This window comes from Hypanus sabinus, chromosome 13 (genome assembly GCF_030144855.1).
Source record: "Hypanus sabinus isolate sHypSab1 chromosome 13, sHypSab1.hap1, whole genome shotgun sequence".
In the NCBI taxonomy this organism is placed as follows: domain Eukaryota; kingdom Metazoa; phylum Chordata; class Chondrichthyes; order Myliobatiformes; family Dasyatidae; genus Hypanus; species Hypanus sabinus.
In genome coordinates, this window is record NC_082718.1 from 90,792,797 (window position 1) to 90,814,549 (window position 21,753).

General features: G+C 37.9%; 1 protein-coding gene across 5 annotated transcripts in view; it reads right to left on the reverse strand.

Moving 5' to 3' along the window:
* Window positions 1-21,753, reverse strand: part of LOC132404122 (calcium/calmodulin-dependent protein kinase kinase 2-like) — a 90,445-nt gene that overhangs the window by 46,318 nt on the left and 22,374 nt on the right. For all 5 annotated transcript variants that reach the window (XM_059988175.1, XM_059988174.1, XM_059988176.1 and 2 more), the window contains exons 3-8: window positions 17,747-17,794; window positions 16,738-16,791; window positions 15,533-15,584; window positions 9,014-9,147; window positions 5,269-5,305; window positions 1,681-1,702 (exon numbers count right to left, since the gene is read on the reverse strand). In XM_059988175.1, the coding sequence (XP_059844158.1) occupies window positions 1,681-1,702; window positions 5,269-5,305; window positions 9,014-9,147; window positions 15,533-15,584; window positions 16,738-16,791; window positions 17,747-17,794 (347 nt within the window). The remainder of the gene's footprint in view (window positions 1-1,680; window positions 1,703-5,268; window positions 5,306-9,013; window positions 9,148-15,532; window positions 15,585-16,737; window positions 16,792-17,746; window positions 17,795-21,753) is intronic.

A 21,753-nucleotide genomic window follows, 5' to 3' on the forward strand; every position in this document is an offset into this window, starting at 1 on the left:
CTGAGGAAAGTCCATCTCCCACCCCCCATCCTTATCACATTCTACAGGGGTTGTATTGAGAGCATCCTGAACAGCTGCATCACTGCCTGGTTCAGAAATTGCACCATCTCGGATCGCAAGACCCTACAGCAGATAGTGAGGTCAGTTGAGAAGATCATCGTGGTCTCTCTACAGCCATCACGGACATTTACACTACACGCTGCATCCACAAAGCAAACAGCATTATGAAGGACCCCATGCACCCCTCATACAATCTCTTCTCCCTCCTGCCATCTGGGAAAAGGCACCGAAGCATTCAGGCTCTCACGACTAGACTATATAACAGTTTCTTCCCTCAAGCTATCAGACTCCTCAATACCCAGTGCCTGGCCTGACACCTTGCCCGATTGTCCTGTTTATTATTTATTGTAATGCCTGCACTGTTTTGTGCACTTTATGCAGTCCTGGGCAGGTCTGTAGTCTAGTGTAGCTGTGTGTTTTTTTTTCTGTGTTGTTTTTTTTTATTACGTAGTTCAGTCTAGTTTTTTGTACTGTGTCATGTAACACCATGGTCCTGAAAAACGTTGTCTCATTTTTACTATGCACTGTACCAGCAGTTATGGTCGAAATGACAATAAAAGTGACTTGACTTGAAGACTCCACAAACTAAAAAACCTCTCAGTATATCATTAAGCCAATTACCAAATTGACAATCTCTTCAATTCAGCCACATTCACTGAAATGGACTCCTTTCTGATTCTGCTTATGAAACCAAAAGCATTCTCCAGTCAACAATTGCTTTGGTTCCAAGTATCCCTGCATCACACTTACAATAACAGCAAAGCTAACTTCTCATGGTTTGGTTGGAGCAGTCAAACATTGAAGCAAACTATATGCCTTTAAACACAATGCATTTCGCAAAATTGGTACTCATTTGCTATTTCGATTGCTTCAAAATACTGTTCCAATAGTTCAGTATACGTGAGCCAATTACTCGTCTTGTAATCAAATTCGTCAATCTTTCTGATGTAGCAGGCCATTAACGCTTTTATTCATGATTATCATCACCCAGTACTCACTTTCTACAAATCTGCGAATTCTGATTTTTAAAACTTTTTTTAATAACTTGATCATGTCTTCCCTTCCAAAGAATATGTGGTGTGCTGCTTTCTTAAATAACCAATTGTTACACATGCTGGACTACGTCTTTTACTCAACATTCCTCTGCATTTTGCTGGTCTTGAACTGTCTCTGGGTCGCTTTAAAAATACCGTGCTGCCACTGTTGTTTTCTAACTTCAAAACATTAAATTAATTCAAAGGAAGATAAGGAGTCTGAAAACATGGTTCTCCTTTGAGTTTACTTAAATCGAGGTGTGCACATATCACGTGGTAGCATGATGACATAAGCATTTTTACATATAACTAACTAAGTGTACAAGAATGCTTAATCAAACAATATGTACAAGATTGTTCAAATATTATTGAAATGTTAAATACAAAATAATCGGGGGTTGTGGTAAAAGACGGATGAACATGTGATTTGAAATCATAATCAGATCTTTTGTGATCTTATAATTGCGAAGAAGATTAAAGAAGCAGAGAGCTTTATTGGTCTAATCCTGTGCCCAATTCTTATGCTTTTACGTATGCAAATGGCACAAATAGAAAGCAGAATATCAATAGTAAGATAGATACTTACCCTTGTTTCACTAATTCAAAAACTGAAAAAGAAATACAAATACAAATAATATATCAGATTATGTTTTATTTGCTGAGTCACACAGAAGTACACTCTCAATGCTGTTTATCTTGGTACTTAATTCTTTATGATTTACATCAACTGTGTATTTATCAATTCTGTTTTCACTGCTTGCTTATAAAAAAATTTCCAAAAGAAAGTGTGAACCTCTGCTAGTGTTAGAAACAGACGTGCATTTTAAGCATATCTGCTGCACTTTAAACATTTAATTATTGCAGTAGGATGCTAGTCTAAATATTATACTTTTTTTGATTTGAAAGTTGGTGTGTACTTCAAGAAGAAAACTTCCACCTATATCAGGATGACCCAGAAACTGCACAAACATAAATGGGATAGTTATCAATATTTACCCAATGTCTGATCCCCTCTCCTTCCATTTACTGCCCAAAACAAATGCATTTTGCCTCCATAACTTTTTAAGTTTCCTTTATTATGGTTCCCTTTCTCCTCCTGCATTTTTCACACTTTATTCATATCTATTAATCATTATGTTGAGGTTATTAATACAAATTTTATACATACTAACAAAGAGGAATGGTTTTTCTCTAAAACATTCTGCAAGGTATTACAAATTTCCCTGCAACTTTTTTTTAAGCTTCATGCAATTTAGTAATTTTAATTGTACACCTTACTTAAAATGCAAGATAATGAACAAGAACAATAGTATGGTCTCTCAAGCCAGCTTTGCATTTCAACAAGATCATGGCTGATCCTGTGCCATAAATCTACTTCCACATCTTTTTACATATTTAAAACTCAAAAATATCTATAAACAAATATAGAGGATTAAACTTAATATTATAATTTAGAATACTACATATTTAACATTCTGCTTTGGAACTCACAAAAGTGATCTCCTCCATAGACAGAAAACCAAACTCAAATGGGTAACATTATTTCAAATCATTTCTCTTCAGTCCAAAAGGGCTACCCTGAGATTCTAGCTGTCTTGCACTTTAACTTTGCATTCACTCCCACTCTGAACTCTGTCTTGGGCCTCCTAAACTGTTCCAACAATAAATGAACAGCACATAAGTGCCATTACAAAGAAGGGACAACACCACCTTCATTTTCTTAGAAATTTGTGTAGATTATGCTATAAATCTGTAGTGGAGGGAAAACTGACAGGCTGCATCGCAGATAGGTAAGGAAATGTTAGTGCCCTTGAACAGGAAATCATACAAAAAGTAGTGGATATAGCCCAGTCCATCACGGGTAAAGCTCTCCCCAACACTGAGCACATCTATAGGAAGCCTTGTCGCAGGAAAGCACCATTCACCCCTCAACCAGCAAGCTCTTGAAAAAAAAGGGAATTTAATCTAACTTCATTAGAGATGACTTCACTGAATTTCACTTGCCCTGTTATTAAAATGTTCCCACAACCTATGGACTCACTTTCAAGGACTTTTTACCTTAGTTCTCAATATTTATTGCTTATTTATCTATTATTATTTCTTTCTTTTTGTATTTGGACAATTTGTTGACTTTTTCATACTGGTTGAACACCCGTTGGTGCAGTTTTTCATTGTTTGTGTTATGGTTATTACTCTATTATGGAATTATTGAGTATGCCTGCTAGAAGATGAATCTCAGGATTGTATATGGTGACATACTATATGTGTACTTTGATAATAAATTTACTTTGAACTTTTGAGATTCAGCATGTCACTAAATACTTTGACAGACCTATAGATGTACAGTGGAGAATATCCTGACTGGTTGCATCACAGTCTGGTATGGAAACACCAAGGCCCAGGAATAGAAAGGGCTACACAAAGTGGTAGACACAACCCTGTCCATCACAGCATTGATGTCCGCTCCCCCACCAATGAGTGCATTTACATGGAGCGGTGCTACAAGAAAATAGTATTCATCACCAGGCCATATTCTCTTCTTGCTACTACCATTGTGCAGGAGGTAGCAGACCCACACCATTTGGTTCAGGAACAGTTATTACCCTACAATCATCAGGCTCCTGAACAAGCATGGATAACTTAATTCACTTATACTCTGAACTGATTCAACAAACTACAGACTCACTTTCAAGGACTCTTTACAACTCAGGTTAGAGTCACAGAGTGATGAACACTACAGCACAGAAACAGGCTCTTCGGCTCATCTAGTCCATGTAAAACCATTAATTTGCTTAGTGACATCAACCTGCACCTAGACTATAGCTCTTCATACCTCTCCCATTCATATACCTACCCAAATTTTTTTTACATTTTAAAATCGTACCTGCATTCACAACTTGCATTGGCAGCTCGTTCAACACTTTCACCACCTTCTGAGTGAAAAAGTTCCCTCTCATGCTCTTCTTCAACACATCACCTTTCACCCTTTGCTAATGATCTCTAGTTGTTGTCTTACCCAACCTCAGTAGAAAAAGCCTGCATGCATTTACCCTATCTATACCACTCAACTTTGTACACTTCTGGGAAATCTTCCCTCAATCTTCTACATTATCCACAAATCCTGTCAGACTTGCTGAATATTTAAAGGTATTTCAGTTTTTATTTAATAGATCAACTTTGTTGAAATTGGTAAAAATTATCTTGGGAGATGGTGATGCCAACATTTACAGACTAAAATTCACATAAGAGACTGCACTCCAAAAATAACTTGCTGAATACAGAATTATAGAAGAGTTTTGTATAATAAGGTGAAAAATGGGATTGTATCCTTTTATGCCCTGTAATAAATAGAACTTAATCATAAGATCTCTTTGAAACCTCCCATCTCTCATCTTAAAATTACGCCTTCTTGTTTTTGATACCTCTACCACTGGATAAAGATTTTGACTATTTACCTTCTCTGTGCCTCTCACCTACTTCCAATGGGTCATCGCTCAGCCTCCTGGACTTCAGGGAAACAAACCCATCTTAACCAATCCCTCCTCATAAATGAGGTAATCTAATCCAGGCAACATGCTGATGAATTTCCTTCACACTCTCTCCACCATATTGTTTCTCTTTTGTGGTGGCCAAAATTGTATACATTCCTTCATGAATGGCCTACTAGTTTTGTAAAATTTCAACAAAAGATCCAAACCCCTATATTGTAATCCCAAACCCTTGAAGGCAAGCATACCACATGTTTTCTTCACTATTCTCTCCACCTGTGTTGTCATTTTCAAGGAAGTATGAACTTCAGCACCATGGTCTCTCAATTCATCAACATTCTTTAGTACCTTCGCATTTACTGTATTTGCCTCACCCTGTGACTTTCCAAAATGCATCACCTTACACTTGCTGAGTGGATTAAATTCCATCTACCAAAGCTCCACACAACTTTCCCACTGATCTATATCCTCTCCACACCACCACCAATTTTCATGTCATTCACAAACTTACTAATCCAACCTCCTCCTTCCTACAACTGAAATGTTTGAAATGATTCATTATACCAAATTGAATATAATGTATGAATTTATGACATTTTTAAACTTAGTAATTCTTTTTAGAATGAACTATTTCTAAGCTAGTTCGGAACACAAATGAGCTAACAGAAGGCTTTCATTGGACATACCCATATACAAATGATCCTCATTGGGGTCATCAAGCACCTGTAAAGGAGAGTGGTATCATTGAAATACGCCTATACTTTGAACAAGACTCAGTATTAGAACACATCGTAAAGACACAGAACCATAATAAAAAAATTAAGTTGTAGGTTCACTACAAACCATTTTAGCTAGCACTTATTATCTACTGTTAGCAAAGAAACATTAAGATGGTGGTGGACCTACTTGAACCCTTTGTGCAAAACATTAGTAATATTTATAATAATATCACTTTTACTATCATTCAGAGAATCAGGACATTTGGGATCCATGGAAACTTGGCTCTGTGAATTGGCTTGCCCATAGGAGACAGAATGTGTTTGTAGACGGAGCAAATTCTGCCTGGAGGTCAGTGTCTAATGATGTTCCTTAGGGATCTGTACTGGAACCCTAGCTCTGAGTACTTTTAATAAATGACTTGGATGAAAAAGTGGGAGGGTGGATTAGTAAATTTGCAGGTTAGTGGTGGTGTGGATAGTATAGAAGGTTGCCGAGGTTTATAAAAGTACATTGGTAGAATGCAGAATTGTGCTGAGAAGTGGCAGATGGAGTTCAATCCAGATAAGTGTGAGGTGATACACTTTGGAAAGTCAAATTTGAAGGCAGATTACAGGGCTAATGGCAGGTTTCTTACCAGTGTGGAGGAACAGAGGGATCATGGGGTTCATGTCCATAAATCCCTCAAAGTTGTTGTGCAAATTGAAAGGTCTGTTAAGAAGGCATATGGTGTATCAGCCCTCATTGGTCAGAAGAATGAGTTCAAGAGCCACAAGGTAATGCAGCAGTTCTATAAAACACTGGTTAGACTACACTTGGAAATATTATGTTTAGTTCTGGTTGCCTCATTATGGGAAGGATGTGGAAGTCTTAGAAAAAGTGCAGAGGAAATTTACTAAAATACTGCCTGGATTGGAGAGCATGTCTCATGAGATAGGTTGAAAGAGCTAGGGCTTTTCTCTTTGGAGCAACAAAGGGTAAAAAGTGGCCTGATAGAGCTGTATAAGTTGATAAGAGGCACAGATCAAGTGGACAGCCAGAAACATTTTCTCCAGGGTGAAAATGCTCGTATGAAGGGGCATTATTTTAATGTAATTGGAGGAAAGTAAAGAAGGATGTCAGAGGCAAGTTATTGTTACACAGAGGATGGTGGGTGTTTGGAATGTGCTGCCAGGGGTGGTGGTAGAGGCATTAGTGACATTTAAGAGTCTCCTGGATAGGCACGGGGATGATAGAAAAATCAAGGGCTATGTAGGAGGGAAGGGTGATATTGACGTTGGAATAGGTTAAAAGATCAATTACAGTATAGGCCAAAGGGCTTGGACTGTGCTGCAACGTTCTAAGGTCTATGTTCTAAATTATAAGACACTTTGCAACATGAGGTAGTCAATTCTGATAAATCTCATTGTTTTACCTTTCATCACACTGCATATATTTCTGGGTGTTTAACTGAGAATTGGAAAATATTTTAATTTTGTAGCAAAATTACTTTAATCCAACATAAGCAATTGAAAATATTTTAGCTAAAATTAATTAATTTTGCTATATGGCTGGTTGAAAATACAGTAGAAAATACTGTAAGGAGGGCAATCTATTTCCTATATCTTGAATGCACAAATCTCTTCCAGCATTCTACAAGATAAAAATAGAATCACCAATAACTTCTTTCACACTAAAACAGAATTCAGCAATAATCAAAATGCCTAAACATGTTGATCATGGGAAAACAGTTGTTTAATGAATTATGTACAGTTGAAACTCTATATTAATATAGCTATTTCCCTAGACTGTCAAACCAATGATGTATTCAAATCTGCAAACAATACTGTGACTAAGTTTATAACTGAGCTTACACTAAAGGGGTGAGTACTTTCTGATGAGAGGTTATGCTTTTAATCAATTTTTGTACTTTTGTTGTCCAGGTTCAATTCAAGGTTTATCCATTAATAATTATAAATTTACACAAAGTTGGGCTTAAACCAGACTAGATGGGAAATTACATATTAATATATTACTTCATGCATATTTAGCTTACTGTGGAGAAGTGTAAAAGCATATGATACATATTATTTCATCAGGTCTTGGCCTAAAATGTTGACATTTTATTCCTTTCCATAGATCCTGCCTGACCTGCTGAGTTCCTCCAGTATATTGTGTGTATTACTCTGGATTTCTAGTATCTGCAGAACCCTTTGTGGTCATTTACAGTAAATATTATTCAGTTTTAACCATATGCTCATAAGCAACAGTTGCAAGTATGAAAAGCTGTGTGATTTATTTTGCCTCTGGTAGATTAGCACTGCAGCATAATTGTAAGGTGGTACTTTTACCACTTGTTACACTTCTGCCATTAGTGTGGTACATGCAATACTGCCTTATTAATGTTTTGAACATTCAAATGGATTTGAAACATCTACACCACTTTACATACATAACAAATAAAAATGTCAACGTGGGGAAATGAGCCAAACAGGACAAACTGCTGTAAGGTGGTGGAAAAGATGTGGACAGAAGGGCCCCAAAGAGAAATTAGTAAGGAAATGATGTAAAACACATTCATATTTCAATGAGGATCCACTCTAAAATGTAATAACCTGCTCAGAAAAGTCATATTGAGTTACACCTTGGCAATAAAGGCTTTCTTCCATATCTATGAAAGAACCTGGTCCAGATGTGGGAACTTACTTCGTTAGCTTGAAACATTCCAGGTTCTAATAACATAAGCAATGACAGGGCCTTGAATGGCACACTGGAGAAGATATTCAGAAAATACCATGAAAACTTTGACAGCTCTCAGGGATTTTGAATATTTCTGAACGCAATAATATTCTGAAATATTTGAAGACTTAAAAAGATGCTCCAATTATTAAAATAGTTGTAAAAATAAATTTTGTTAAATATATAACTTATTCAATGATAAGTATACAATAGTGTCTTTTAAGAGCCTCTTAGATAGGTACATAGAGCTTAGAAAAATAAGAGGGTTATGTGCTAGAGAAATTCTAGGCAGTTTCTAGAGTAGGTTACATGGTTCACACAACATTGTGGGCTGAAGGGCCTGTAATGTGCTGTAGATTTCTATGTTCTATGATAAGTAATGTAAAACAGAACACAATTTAAAACAAACTTTATCTTACTTTCAATCCACCCCGTATATATGGGACTTGGACACTAATATTTCTTTTTTTTTTGCAAATTGCCTCACATGCATGCTGTATTAGGAATTATTCCCTCCTCCAATATTCTCTCATGCCTCAGCACATAGCTGCTCTTCAGAAAAATCAAATTTCTGCCAACTTTTTATATTTCTTCACAAAACCATAATAGGATAAATGAACAACATACACAAAATGCTGGTGGAACGCACCAGCATTTTGTGTGTGTTGCTTGAATTTCCAGCATCTGCAGATTTCCTCGTGTTTGCATTATAGGATAAATGAGTAATGTTTTAAAAATATTTATTATGCTGGAGAAATCTTTCAGCAATAAAATAAGGCAACATATGAATACTTCAAATACTGTTGCAGCATGTTTGAAAAAAAGACAATTAAGGTTTGCAAACTGATACAGCATTTTAAAAATAGTTAAGATAACAAATTATGTTCATGCATGTAGGATGCAGATTAAAAGAATTCTGATAATCAAACTATTTTTAACAAATATTATAGTCTTTTCAGTTGTTAAATAGTAAATAAAGAAAAAGTCAAAACCTACTTCAATTAGCTTGACCACATTTGGATGATCCAACTTTTTCAGAATAGCAATTTCTTGGTACACACAATCCAAAGGTCCTTTAGGCTGCACTGAGGTTTGTGGAATTGCTTTGGCACCTCTAGGTGGAGGACGACCTAATAAGCAGATGAGATCCATCATTTTCTTGGTAGCCACATACTTAAAGTATCTGTGCTTAAGTCGTCTTCCACACAATTTGTACTTCAACACAAGATAACCACTACTTTAAAAAGCTGTTCACATGTCCAATGATGATAGAAGTAAAATGACAAGTATGCTTTTGTTCCAAACTAAAAAAAAAACAAACTACTTTTGAGGGTTCAAATGAGGGAGCTCCCTTGCAAATGGTCAATCCAACAACTGCCTGCACTTGGTTTCTACTGTATCATGGTATCTATAGATAGGGCTGTGCTGGGGGCTTCCACTTGAAGGACACTGTGTGATGCAGTGGGCCATAAGTGGCAACTGGGCAGCTGGTTCTGGAATGAAATGCCCCATCACCCAGTATTATGATCTTCATTGACTTCTTACAACACTATAAACATCTTTGATTTTCAAACATTTAAAAACTGACAAAATAGATTAAAATATTGAGAAAATAAACATTAAAAAATAACTAATCTTACTGAGTCTTCAGCTCACAGAAAACCAAAGCCATTGCTAGATTCAGTGGCCAGTGTAGCAGTGCAACACCAAGTCAGATATATCAGCATCCAATGCCTGATATATTGCAAGCTTCTTCACTAAAATATTCAGATTCAAAAGCCAAAAGTATGCTGACAGTGGAGCATAAAGGTCAATGACATTTAATCCTGCCTAACAGATACAATTTTGAGATGTGAAACCCACAGCAGTACTGTTTGAAGCATACTTTTGAAAATTTAACACTGGACATCATTAAACATAGAACATTAGAGTACAAGCCTTTTAGCCCACAATGTTGTGCTGACCTTTTAACCTAGTCTAAGATCAATCTATCCCTTCCTTCCTACATACCCTCTATTTTTCTATCATCCATGTGCCTATACAAGTTTCTTAAAGCCCCTAATATATCTGCCTATACCATCATCCCTGGCAGGATTTTTCATGAACCCAATACATTCTGTGTTTAAAAAAAAAAGTACCTCTGACATCTCCCCTTTACTTCCCTCCAATCACCTTAAATATATCCCCTGATATTAGCTATTTCTTCTCTGGGAAAAAGTCTTCAGGCATCTATTCAATCTATGCCTCTTACCTTATACACCTCTATCAAGTCTCCTTTTGTCCTTCTTTGCTCCTTCAACCTATCTTTATAAGACATGCTGTTTAGACTGGGCAGCATCCTGGTAAATCTCCTCTTACCCACTCTATAGCTTCCACATCCTACCTATAATGAGGCGACCAGAAATGAACACAATACTCCAAGTGTGATCTAACCAGGGTTTAATGCAGCTGCAACATTACCTTGTGGCTCTTGAATTCAATTCCCCAACTAATGAAGGCCAAAACACCATAAGCTTTAACAACCCTATCAACTTGCCTAGCAACTTTGTGGGATCTAAGGATGCGGTCCTGTAGTGTATTAATATTTGAGTGATATTGTGAATATATAGTTTGAACAAGCATTCTTTTGTTTGGTTACATAATTCATTATGGGGTATATGTAAGAAGTACGTGAATGCTGTCTATCACTACACCAGCATGTTGTACGTGAGTGCCTCACTAAAACAAAAATAAGAACGTATGTATCCTAGCTCCTGTGTTTTTCTTTCAATTACTTCCTGGAGTTATAAAACATAACTGTGGTGATGAGGAAGTTCTAAAATGAACTCAAGACGACTACCTACTGTTGAAGCGCAGCAGGTTTTTCTTTACAAGGGGAGTGAGAGAGACGTTCAAGTTTAAAAAAGACAGAAAATGGACTAAACAAACAAGCAACGAGCATAGCCATGGATTCTTAAGGAGTGAGTACGGGATGATAATAATAATAATAAATTTTTAAAAAGGAGAAATGGCTGGCTACTCAGAAAGACAGATGCATCTGATTGCATAACAGATAACTAAATGATGTATAATGAACGAATTGGGATGTATTTCGTAACAAATGAAATAGTTGATGACAAATGGGTGCCAGCGCAGCTGAGTGCAATGGGTGGAAAAACATACAGTTTGTTTAGAAGTTTAATTACTCTATCCAAACTATTCTAAATTAGCTTTGCTGATATCATTAACACAGGAACATTTAAAACCAAAATTACTGTTAATTGCAGAATGCTTTAGATTTCATAAGCGAATGAAATGGATGGGGAGCCCACTTGAGCTTATGTGGCTGAATTGATTAAATTGTCCAAGCAATGTCAGTTCAGTGATGGACTTAATGGTGCACTGAGAGATAGTTCAGTTTGTGAAATCCTAAAAGGAATTATTCAAAAGAGCTCCTCACCACAGAGGAGGTCCCAGAACCTGAGGTTGTTTCATAGCTACAAGTCTCACCTGCCAAGCAGAGAGACCACCACCACCCTGCCACCCCCCTCCCCCACGGGTCAGGAAATATATTTTCCCGGAAGAGTAAGAAATCCTCCACAGTGATTAAATCTTTAGCCTTGAATGCAAAAGTTTAAAAGATACCAGGCTGTGATGTCTATATAGTGACTTGAGAGTAATATGTTATATATTTGTGCTAAGATGCATTCTTTCTTGAGTTGGTTTATAGCTAAGTAGGGAGGAGTGTAGCTAATTTAACATTTCAGTAATATTTGAGCAATATTGTAAATACAGTATATTTTTTAAGCATTCTCTGCTTACATAATTATATGTAAGTAGTACATAAATGGCATATCCCATTATGTCACCATGTCATATGCGTGTACCTTACTAAAAAAACAAAGGGAAAACAAAAAATAAGTAGCTAAGTATCCTGGTTCCTGTGTTTTATTTTCAATTAGTTCCTAGAGTTACAAAACATTACACACCCCAAGATCCCTCTGGTCCTCCACACTACTAAGAATCCTGTCATTCACCCTCTATTCTGCCTTCAAATTTGACTTTCTGAAGCAAATCAATTGTACACTTTTCCAGGTTGAACTTCATCTGCTACTTTGCTGAGCTCTGCACCCTGCCAATGTCCCAATGCAACTTACAACAACCTTACACACTATCCACACCGCCAACCTTCATGTCATCTGCAAACTTACTAACCCACCCTTTCAATTCCTTGTCCAAGCCTAATCTGAAAAAGTAAAGCACCATTGGCCACTGAACTCCATACAGAATATGGTCTATCTACAACCACCCTCTGCCTTTTTATGGCAAGCCAATGCTGTATCCACACAAGCAAGTTGCCCTGGATCTCATGCTTCCGGACTTTCTGAACGAACTTACCATGGAGAACTCTATCCAATGCCTTACTAAAATCTATATGTATCACACCAACCTCTCTACCTTCAAAGTACTTTGTCACATCTTCACATAAGTCAATCTTGGGAGCACAAAATTACCTTTATACATAATATAAATGATTAACATTATTTCTTCTCTTTCCCCCTAAGGTTCATGATCAAAGTATAAAAGGCATTATCAAACAACTGTCCCCACATTTCCATTGTTTACATGGGAACCAACAGGTTTCCCCTTCTTTCATGTGGGGTAAAACATTCGCACGTTTCAACATGATCTAAAGTTCATGCCCTTTGTGTTAAATTGCCATAGAATCTGTATTCTAACACTCAGTATAGCAAAGAGTATCAACTTTATTTGCAAACCGAAAAAAGTATTTGTTTTGATAAAGGTGTTGAAAATAATTAAGAGATAGGACAGATAGCAACAAACTGATAGCATTAGAATTACAGAAAGAAAACATAAAATACATTTGGGACAAATCAATAGACAATTTTCTCAAAGGATTTCAAGACTTGCAAAATACTCCATTGAGAAAGTATTTGATGTGGGTCATTTAGACCAATATCCGTTCTTAATGTAGATTATAGATTATTTACCTCCATCATGGCCAAACGATTAGAAGAGTTTCTACCCATACTGATATGTAACGATCAGACAGGCTTTATACAACAACGCCAAACACAAGACAATATAAGACGGACAATTCACATTATGGATCATGTACAAAAAAAATAAAATCAAAGCAATAGTGTTAAGTTTGGATGCTGAAAAGGCATTTGATTCAGTTAATTGGAATTTTCTTTAGAGCTTCACATAGATTTGGTTTCCAAGACACAATTATTAAAACTATTCAGACACTATATGCCAACCCTACTGCTAGGATTAAAATCAATCGATATTTATCAAATAGTCTTACCCTTGAAAGGGGCACGAGACAAGGTTGGGCATGGTCACCGCTACTCTTTGCATTATATCTGGAACCATTAGCTCAATACATCAGACAAAATGAAGATATTAGGGGAATTACTATTAAAGGGACAGAGCATAAATTGACTTGTTACGGGGATGACATTCTGATTTATCTAGGGCAACCAACATACTCTTTACTTAAATTGATGCAATCCTTTGAACAATATGGTCAATTATCAGGATAACAAGATCAACATAGATAAAACCCAATTACTTTCATATAACTATAGCCCACCAAGAGAAATTGAAAGTAGATATCCCTGGGCATGGCAAACAGAGTCTTTCAAATATTTGGGCATCATAATGCCAAAAGATTTGGCAAAATTATCAGAATGCAATTATCAGCCTTTATATATAAAAAATTAAGGAAGATATGTCAAGATGGAACCTGATTCCTTTTTTTAGTCTCAGTTCAAGAATTGAGTCTATTAAAATGGATATACTGCCCAGACTGTTATATCTCTTTCAGACCCTACCAATAGAGATTAATCAAAATCATTTCAATGAATGGAACAAGATGCTATCAAGGTATATTTGGCAGGGTAAAAGGCCTACAGTTTATCTCAAAACTTTGCATAGAGACTATTATTTTGCAGCATAGTTGAGAGCTGTGATATGTTGGTGCAACCCATCATATGACACTCAATGGAAAAACATTGAGGAGCGGGTACTTCCCATCCTCATACAAGCAATTTTGGCTGATAACAACCTGCAAACGTACATAAATACTATTGATAACCCATGGGTGAAATTAACTCTTAAAATATGGAAAACTACTATAAAAGAATATAATCTAGAAGGAGATATTGCAATTCTTAAATGGTGTGCATATGACTCGGATTTTACGCCGAATAAACTGTATGCTAGACTTAAGGACTGGACAGCTAAAGGAATAACAGAACTTGGCAACGTAATGAAAGAAGGAACACTGTTCAGTTTTGAAATGCTTAAAGAGAAACACTTATTAGAAAAACAAGATTTTTATCGGTAGTTACAGATGCGACAATATGTTAATAGGACGCTTCAAAATGTAACTAAGGCAAGTACATGCTTGATAGAGCTATTTAGAAAAGTGTATAATTCAGATAATAGTAGTAAAATCATTTCAAGCATGTATAAGGGGTTGTCAAATCTTAAAACACATTCGACTTCATACATTAAAACAAAATGGGAAAAGGAAGGAGGGATAATTATATCTGAGGAAGAATGGACAATAATATGGAGGTATCAATGGAAGTGTACTAGTTCACAGAAATGGAGGGAGTTTGGATAGAAAAACTTGATAAGATATTTTATTACACCCTCTCAGATGTCCCATTATGATAGTAACCTCCCTGTTTGCTGGAGAAATTGTGGAAATCAAAATGCAAATCATTATCATATTTTTTGGGACTGCCCTGTTATCAAAAACTATTGGAGGGGGATACACAATGCCCTACAAGACATCTGTAAGTGTGAAATACCCTTAGAGAGTAAGACCATATATTTTGGGTATATACCTGAAGAATGGTTGAAAAGAGATAAATATTTAATGAATATACTGTTGGTGGCTGGTAAAAAGACTCTTACTAGGAAATGGTTATCACAGGAGAGCCCAACTTTAAATGCATGAATGGAAATTACAATGGACATTTAGAAAATAGAGAAGATAACAGCATCTGTTAATCATAAGCTGGAACAATTTGATTCATACTGAGAAAAATGGTTTAACTACATAATGCCTCATAGGCCTGATTTTATCCTCACAAACCAATGAATATGTTGGGGGAAAAAAGATCACTCCCTACTCGTACATAGTTTTCTTCTTTTGCTTGTTCTTTCTTTTTTCTCTTTTCTATAAGTGTATACCTCAGATAAATATTATGTGGAGATTTGTGGCATATATGACTATATGATATATATGTACAATATCTGAAATACATCTTATGGAAATGTTTGTTTGATGATGAACTTCAATAAAAAAAATAAATTACAAAAAAAAGAGAAAGTATCTGAAATACTGAATAAAGATGGGATAAAATGGGATGAAAGGTAGTTCCGTTTCCACACTGCTGATATGGAAAATTCGTTGGGTCAGACAGTGCATTACATTTTCTAATTTCATTGATTGTGGAAACATTACTACATTTTAAAAGCAAACAGGTTACTTACGAGGAAATCCAGCTTGCTTTATTAACTTCTTTTTAGAAAGGACTTTCATTGCCTAACAAGAAAATTATTAGTGAATCTTTTAACTCATATTTCATTCTTAGAGAGCAAGACAAAAACATTAATCTTGAATTTCAGAAATAATATGAAAACATGCAGCAATATTTACTGGATTAAATGATAAACCAATTATTTTCATCTTTGTTATATTCCTATCCTGACAATATCCACATGTGGAGGGTCTGGCTTGCTGGCCCAAAACTTCCTGAACTCTATAAACAAGACCTGGACAATGTCAGATATCCTGATACAAAACCGATTATGATCCAGGCCTGAAAGGCATTTTGTTGGATGACCAAGATCAGCTTGAGCTTTACCAGGTGTCAAAGCTGACAAACTTTTTTATTATACCTATACAGGCATACTTAAAATATTAAAAATGCAATAAATTATTTCATTTTGAAGATCTTTAATAAACTTTAAGAAAACAAACACGATCAAATCAAAACAACTATTTTATTTGTCTGTCAGAATGAAATAATGAATACTTACTACAAAGCATGCTTTTGGGGCAATTATGTTACTGAACTGAAGCCTACTTAGATTTTGTTAGCAGTTCAGATGAGCAACATCTATAAACTGCTCCAAGTCAGTTAGTGTAAGCTTAATTTCCCAGCCTAGATATTGTAGCACAGAAATTAGGAAGCATTAGAGCATCTGACCACCAGATCTGCTGCTGAACTCAGTGGCAGGGAACAAATATTTCCAGCTGAGGAGCCTGCCCTCAGCTTTATGTCAGTCATAATTAATGTTCTGGAACAACCCTATACATCTGAATGGGTTCATCAACCTGCATGGAAAAAGTACAGGCAATGGTTCTTTTCACAATATTAGTGCATTAATATTTTAATTAATTTATAACAGTAAAGTATGTTTTAAATATATTACCATTTTTAATCTTTTAAAATGTCTATCAGGAGCAGGATCACAGATTCGTCTATTAAAGGGATGACTGCCACCTGCAGGCTGCTCCATTTTGTGAGGCTTTGAATTCCACTGACTCCTCTGGACAAGGTTTATCCAGATGCAGAGACTGCATCTAGCCAATGTTAAATGGCTCACATTTGTGAGAAAATAATTACATTTATTTAGGTTATGTTTATCAACATAAAAACATATAACAAGAAATACTGCACCCCAACACGTACATAGTAGGTGTTATCATCTTCATTATATGCCAGTTTGACAACTCCATAGGAACCCTACATAAAAAACAAATACTTTCAGAAGACAAATTGTATAATTCACAAATTAGAAGCATATTTCCAAAAGCTGTCTTAGTCATGAAATAAATTTACTATCAGCAAATTAGTATTTTGATAAAAATAACAATAGAATTGATTGTAAGTCACTTACAACATATGATTATTGATGCAAGTGTAATTAGAAAATAAATTCTAGCATTAGATCTCAGTTACATTTTGCAAACTCATGTTGCTCAGTACAGTTTGCATGGTGTCATAGGGCAGGACATCTTACAAAGTGCCTTGGAGGGAGATATTTTCTTTGCTAAAGAGCTTGAATTTGCCAATGTATTCTTGTTTTATAACAAAGTTCTTGAAAGTGAAAGAACTATTGCATTGTTGGATAGATTATCAAAACTTTTAACATGTAGGCTTTTTACAAAACAACTTTGTCTCCAATATTCAAATAGAAACATCCAATTCCATATGTCGGAGCCATGTATCAGTTTTCTAGCTGTATTGTATTTGGTGTAGTACATTTATTATGGTAGTTAGTCATGTGGGTTGGGGTGTAATAAAAGCAGAGTTTAGTTATGTAATCATGCTTTGTCAATAGGCAGTTAGAGCTAGATACAGCTGGGTATGATGTCTTTTTGTTGACTACTTAATTTTGCTTAAGTATGTGTAACTTGGCTTAAGTTTAATTATGTTTAATATCACTAGATTTATAACAAAGATTGTTTGTTTTGCTAGTTGCTTATTAAAGGATCAAATACAATTCTTTGACTTTGAACATTATTATTAGTGGATTGGATCTGAAGGCATGTCATAAAGACTAACTCCTCATTCTTGGTCTCTAACTGCAGCATTGGAATGCTCAAGTAGCTGCTCTATCATAGGTAACAGTTTGAAAGTTAAAAGTGGAAACTTATTTATAATTATTTTACACTAGTACCCATTTGTTGATGCTTACCTTTCCAATTTCATCTTTTAACTTGTACTGGTTTAACTGCACACAATCCTAATTGTGAAAGAAAAAAAACTCAATAAATAAAACATTATGACTTTGCCTCCCAGAATAACAATAATTCTGTATCTTGGCCAATGAATTGTTTTCAATTTGCAAATGCACAAGCAATTAAATCTTATACTAGGAATCTCATTTATTTTTATAGCGGATTATAATTATTTAAATTGTACATATTTTAAAGAATTAAGTAGAATATTTAAATTATTCAGAGGTAGCTATTTTCTGAACACATGAAGTTTAAAGTTAAAATTGTATGAAGCTGTTAGTTCACACTAGTCTTACAGGAATCAGTGTGTAAGCTTTGTGTAAATGGGTACATGGACTCGACAAACTATTTTTTTCTACTATATGATTCTATTAACATCAAAAGATATTGTGTCACCTATGCTACCTTAGTTATCCTAACACATACATTCCCTTTGTTCACCCAAAATAGTACCATTTAAGGACACAAAACTTTAGCATATTCAGGTTTTCTTTGTTCACCAACACTCAGAATACAAAGGAGGTCTGTGTACTGAATAGAGACTTTGAACTGGGATAAAACTACAAGTAAAATTGGTGATTTGGTATCAGAAAATGCTCTTTGAATCTTGATGTCCATTATTGAAACCTTCATTTAATGGAAGATTGTGCTTATCTGTGAGAACTGTGAGCAATTTTGGTTCAGAATGCTGCTGTTGTTATTCACTTCAATTGTTTGCATTGTCTTTGTTACATCAATACCCCTGCCCCTGTCCCAGCGGAGTAAGAGCAAGGAACAGGAGAGCAACCCGAACCCAGCCCATTACATTCTGCAATGGAAAAGAAGATCCGAGGCGAAAGCTGTTGAGCAAGTGGCCAAAATCCTGTGAGAAGGCAATGTGGGAGGAGGTCAATGCTGACCTCTGCAACATCTTAGAGATGCTCAGAGGTACCACCATGAAGCAGTTGGAAAAAATGGAGGAATTAATCTCTAGCTATGGAGCAGAACGTTTTGGAGTGCTAGAGAGGAAGAAAACTACACCGATGATCCCCACTAAGTCCAGGAGGCAGAAGGAAATAGATCATCTAGTCAGAGAGAGGAGGCAGCTGAAGAAACAATGGAGGAAGGCCACAGAGGAGGAGAAGGAAGGCATAAACCTGTTGCAAGCAGACATCTAGAGCAGGCTTGCGACACTGAGGACAGCTGAGAACCTGGTAAGGAATAGCAGGAAGAAGGAGTGGTCAAGAACTAGCTTCTATAAAGATCCCTTCAAATTTGTGAAGGGTCTCTTCACAGAGGAGAAGAGTGGAAGTCTCTCAGTGTCAAAGAAAGAACTGGAAAAACACCTGGAAAAGTTCTACACAGACAACTGATGCCACGAAGAGATCACCCTCCCACCTGACATACCACCAATCCATCCACCAGAACACCAACTAGATATCAGCCCACCTAGATGGAGTGAGGTGGAGAAAATTGTGCATAGAACAAGGGTCACATCAGCCCTAGGACCCAATGGAGTGCCATACAGGCTCTACAAAAATGCGCCAGTTGTCCTGTGGTTCCTCTGGAGGCTCATGAAGGTGGTATGGTGGAAGCAGGAGATATCAACATCCTGGCAGAGAGCCAGAGGAATCCTGATCCCAAAGGAAAAGGGTTCATCAGCAATCAGCCAATTCCACCAGATCAGTCTCCTAAACGTCGAGGGCAACATCTTCTTTAGCGTGGTGGCTCATAGGCTGTCAAGATACCTGCAAAGAAACCATCTGATTGATATATCGATCCAGAAAGCAGGGATCTCGGGCTTCTCGGGCTGTCTGGAACACGCTTGCACCATCTGGCATCAGATCTAGGTTGCCAAGGAAGGAACAGATCTTCACGTGACGTTCCTGGACCATGCCAACACCTTTGGCTCAGTCCCTCATAACCTCCTCTGTGCTGCTTTCGACTTCTTCAGGGTCCCAGTGGCCCTCACAAGCCTCGCTAAGGCTTACTTCCAGGATGTGCAGCTATATTTGACAACAGCAGACTACAACTCAGCGTGGCAATATCCAGAAGTAGGAATCATGACCGGTTGTACCATCTCCCCACTAGCCTTCACCATGACCATAGAGGTGATCATTAGAGCATCTCGATGGGTGGTTGGAGGACAGCGTATAAGACCTTGCCTGAGGCTACCGCCTATCAGAGCATATATGGGCAATCTCACAACACTCACCACAATGAAGGCTTGTACTGTATGCCTGTTGAGAAAGCTTCAAGCAGGTTCGGCTGAACATCAAGCAGAGCAAGTCCAGAAGCATCTCCATCGTCAAGGGGAAGCTGGTAGACCAACGCTTCCACATGGGCGATGAGATGATTCCAATAGTCTTCGTGAAGCCTGTAAAGAGCCTAGGTCAGTGGTATAATGCATCCTTCAAAGACACAGAGCAGGTAGATCAGCTCAGGAAGGATGCCGTCAGTGGTCTCGACAGAACCACACTCCCTGGCAAGTTGTAGCTCTGGTGTCTGCAATTTGGGCTCCTTCCATGCCTCATGTGGCCACTAACCCTGTATGAAGCTGGAGAGACTGATCAGCTCATACGAAAGGAAGTGGCTTGGTCTTCCCAGGTGCCTCAGCAGCATAGGGCTCTATGGCAAAGGAGTCCTACAGCTACCCATTTCGAGTCTTTCAGAGGATTACAAGTATGCCAAAGTAAGACTGGAGATGATGTTAACAGAGGTGAATGATCCATTTGTAGCACAAGCTGCCCTCATCCTAGACACTGGGAGGAAATGGGACTCCATCAGAAGCAACCAAGCAAGTAAAGACGGCACTCAAGCATGGGGACATCGTGGGCCAAGTGCAGCAAGGGAGGAGTGGTCTTGGCCTTGGGGACAGTACACCAGCCTGGAACAAGGCTGCTCCGTCTCAGAGACACAGGAGATACGTCAGCAGGAGGCGGCGGCGGCGGCAAGGTGAGCAAAGGCCCTCGCTCAGGCAAGGCTAGGGCAATGGATGAGATGGGAGGGAGTGGAGAAAAGAAAGATCTCCTGAAAAGAGCTGTGGGAGATGGAGACATTCAGAGCGAGCTTCACCATCAGGGCTGCCTACGACGTCTTGCCGTCTCCCAGGAATTTCAGCCAGAGGTATGGAGAGGACCCCTCATGTTCCCTCTGCCCGACTTCAGCAACACTAAAACACATTCTGGTGGGCTGCAAGACCAGCCTCACTCAAGGTCAATACACCTGGTGGCACAACCAGGTGCTGCGGTATCTTGCAGCAGTGCTGAGGAGTTGGCAGACGAGCATCAATGCTTTCCCTCCCATTTCATCCCGCTGGCTGTTAACAGCATTTGTCCAGAAGGTGAGGGTCAAGCCAGACTCCCCACATAAAGACCAGACACCGGGTGGCTAGACCACATCAAGACCAGACACCGGGCAGCTAGGCCACATCAAGACCAGACACCAGGCGGCTCAGCGGGGCACGTGATTGGAAGATGGTGGCAGACTTAGGCCAGAGGCTCTGCTTCCCAACTGAAATCACAGAAACCAACCTCAGGCCAGACCTTGTAATATGGTCGGCATCTCATTTACATCATCGAGCTTACAGTGCCCTGGGGGATGCACTGGCGGAGGCCTACGAGCGCAAGAAGCTGAGGTACGCTAAGCTTGCAGCCGATGTGCAGCAACATGGCTGGAAAACAAGGGTCCAACCGGTCAAAGTTGGCTGCAGAGGATTTGAAGCCACATCAACATCAAGGTTACTCCAGGAGTTGGGACTGCGAGGGAAGACACACCGACAAGCAGTCAAAGACCTCTCCAGAGCTGCTGAAAATGGTAGTCAGTGGCTCTGGATGAAGAGAAAGGATTCCATCTGTGCCCCCAAGTGAGTGAAAGGCATCTAGGGGGTGAGCCCAGGACGCCAGGATTCACTGCTGAACCCTCTGGAGGTGTCGTGGGCCTATCAGCGAAACACTGAGGAAAGAGGGCGCCCACTTGATAACCC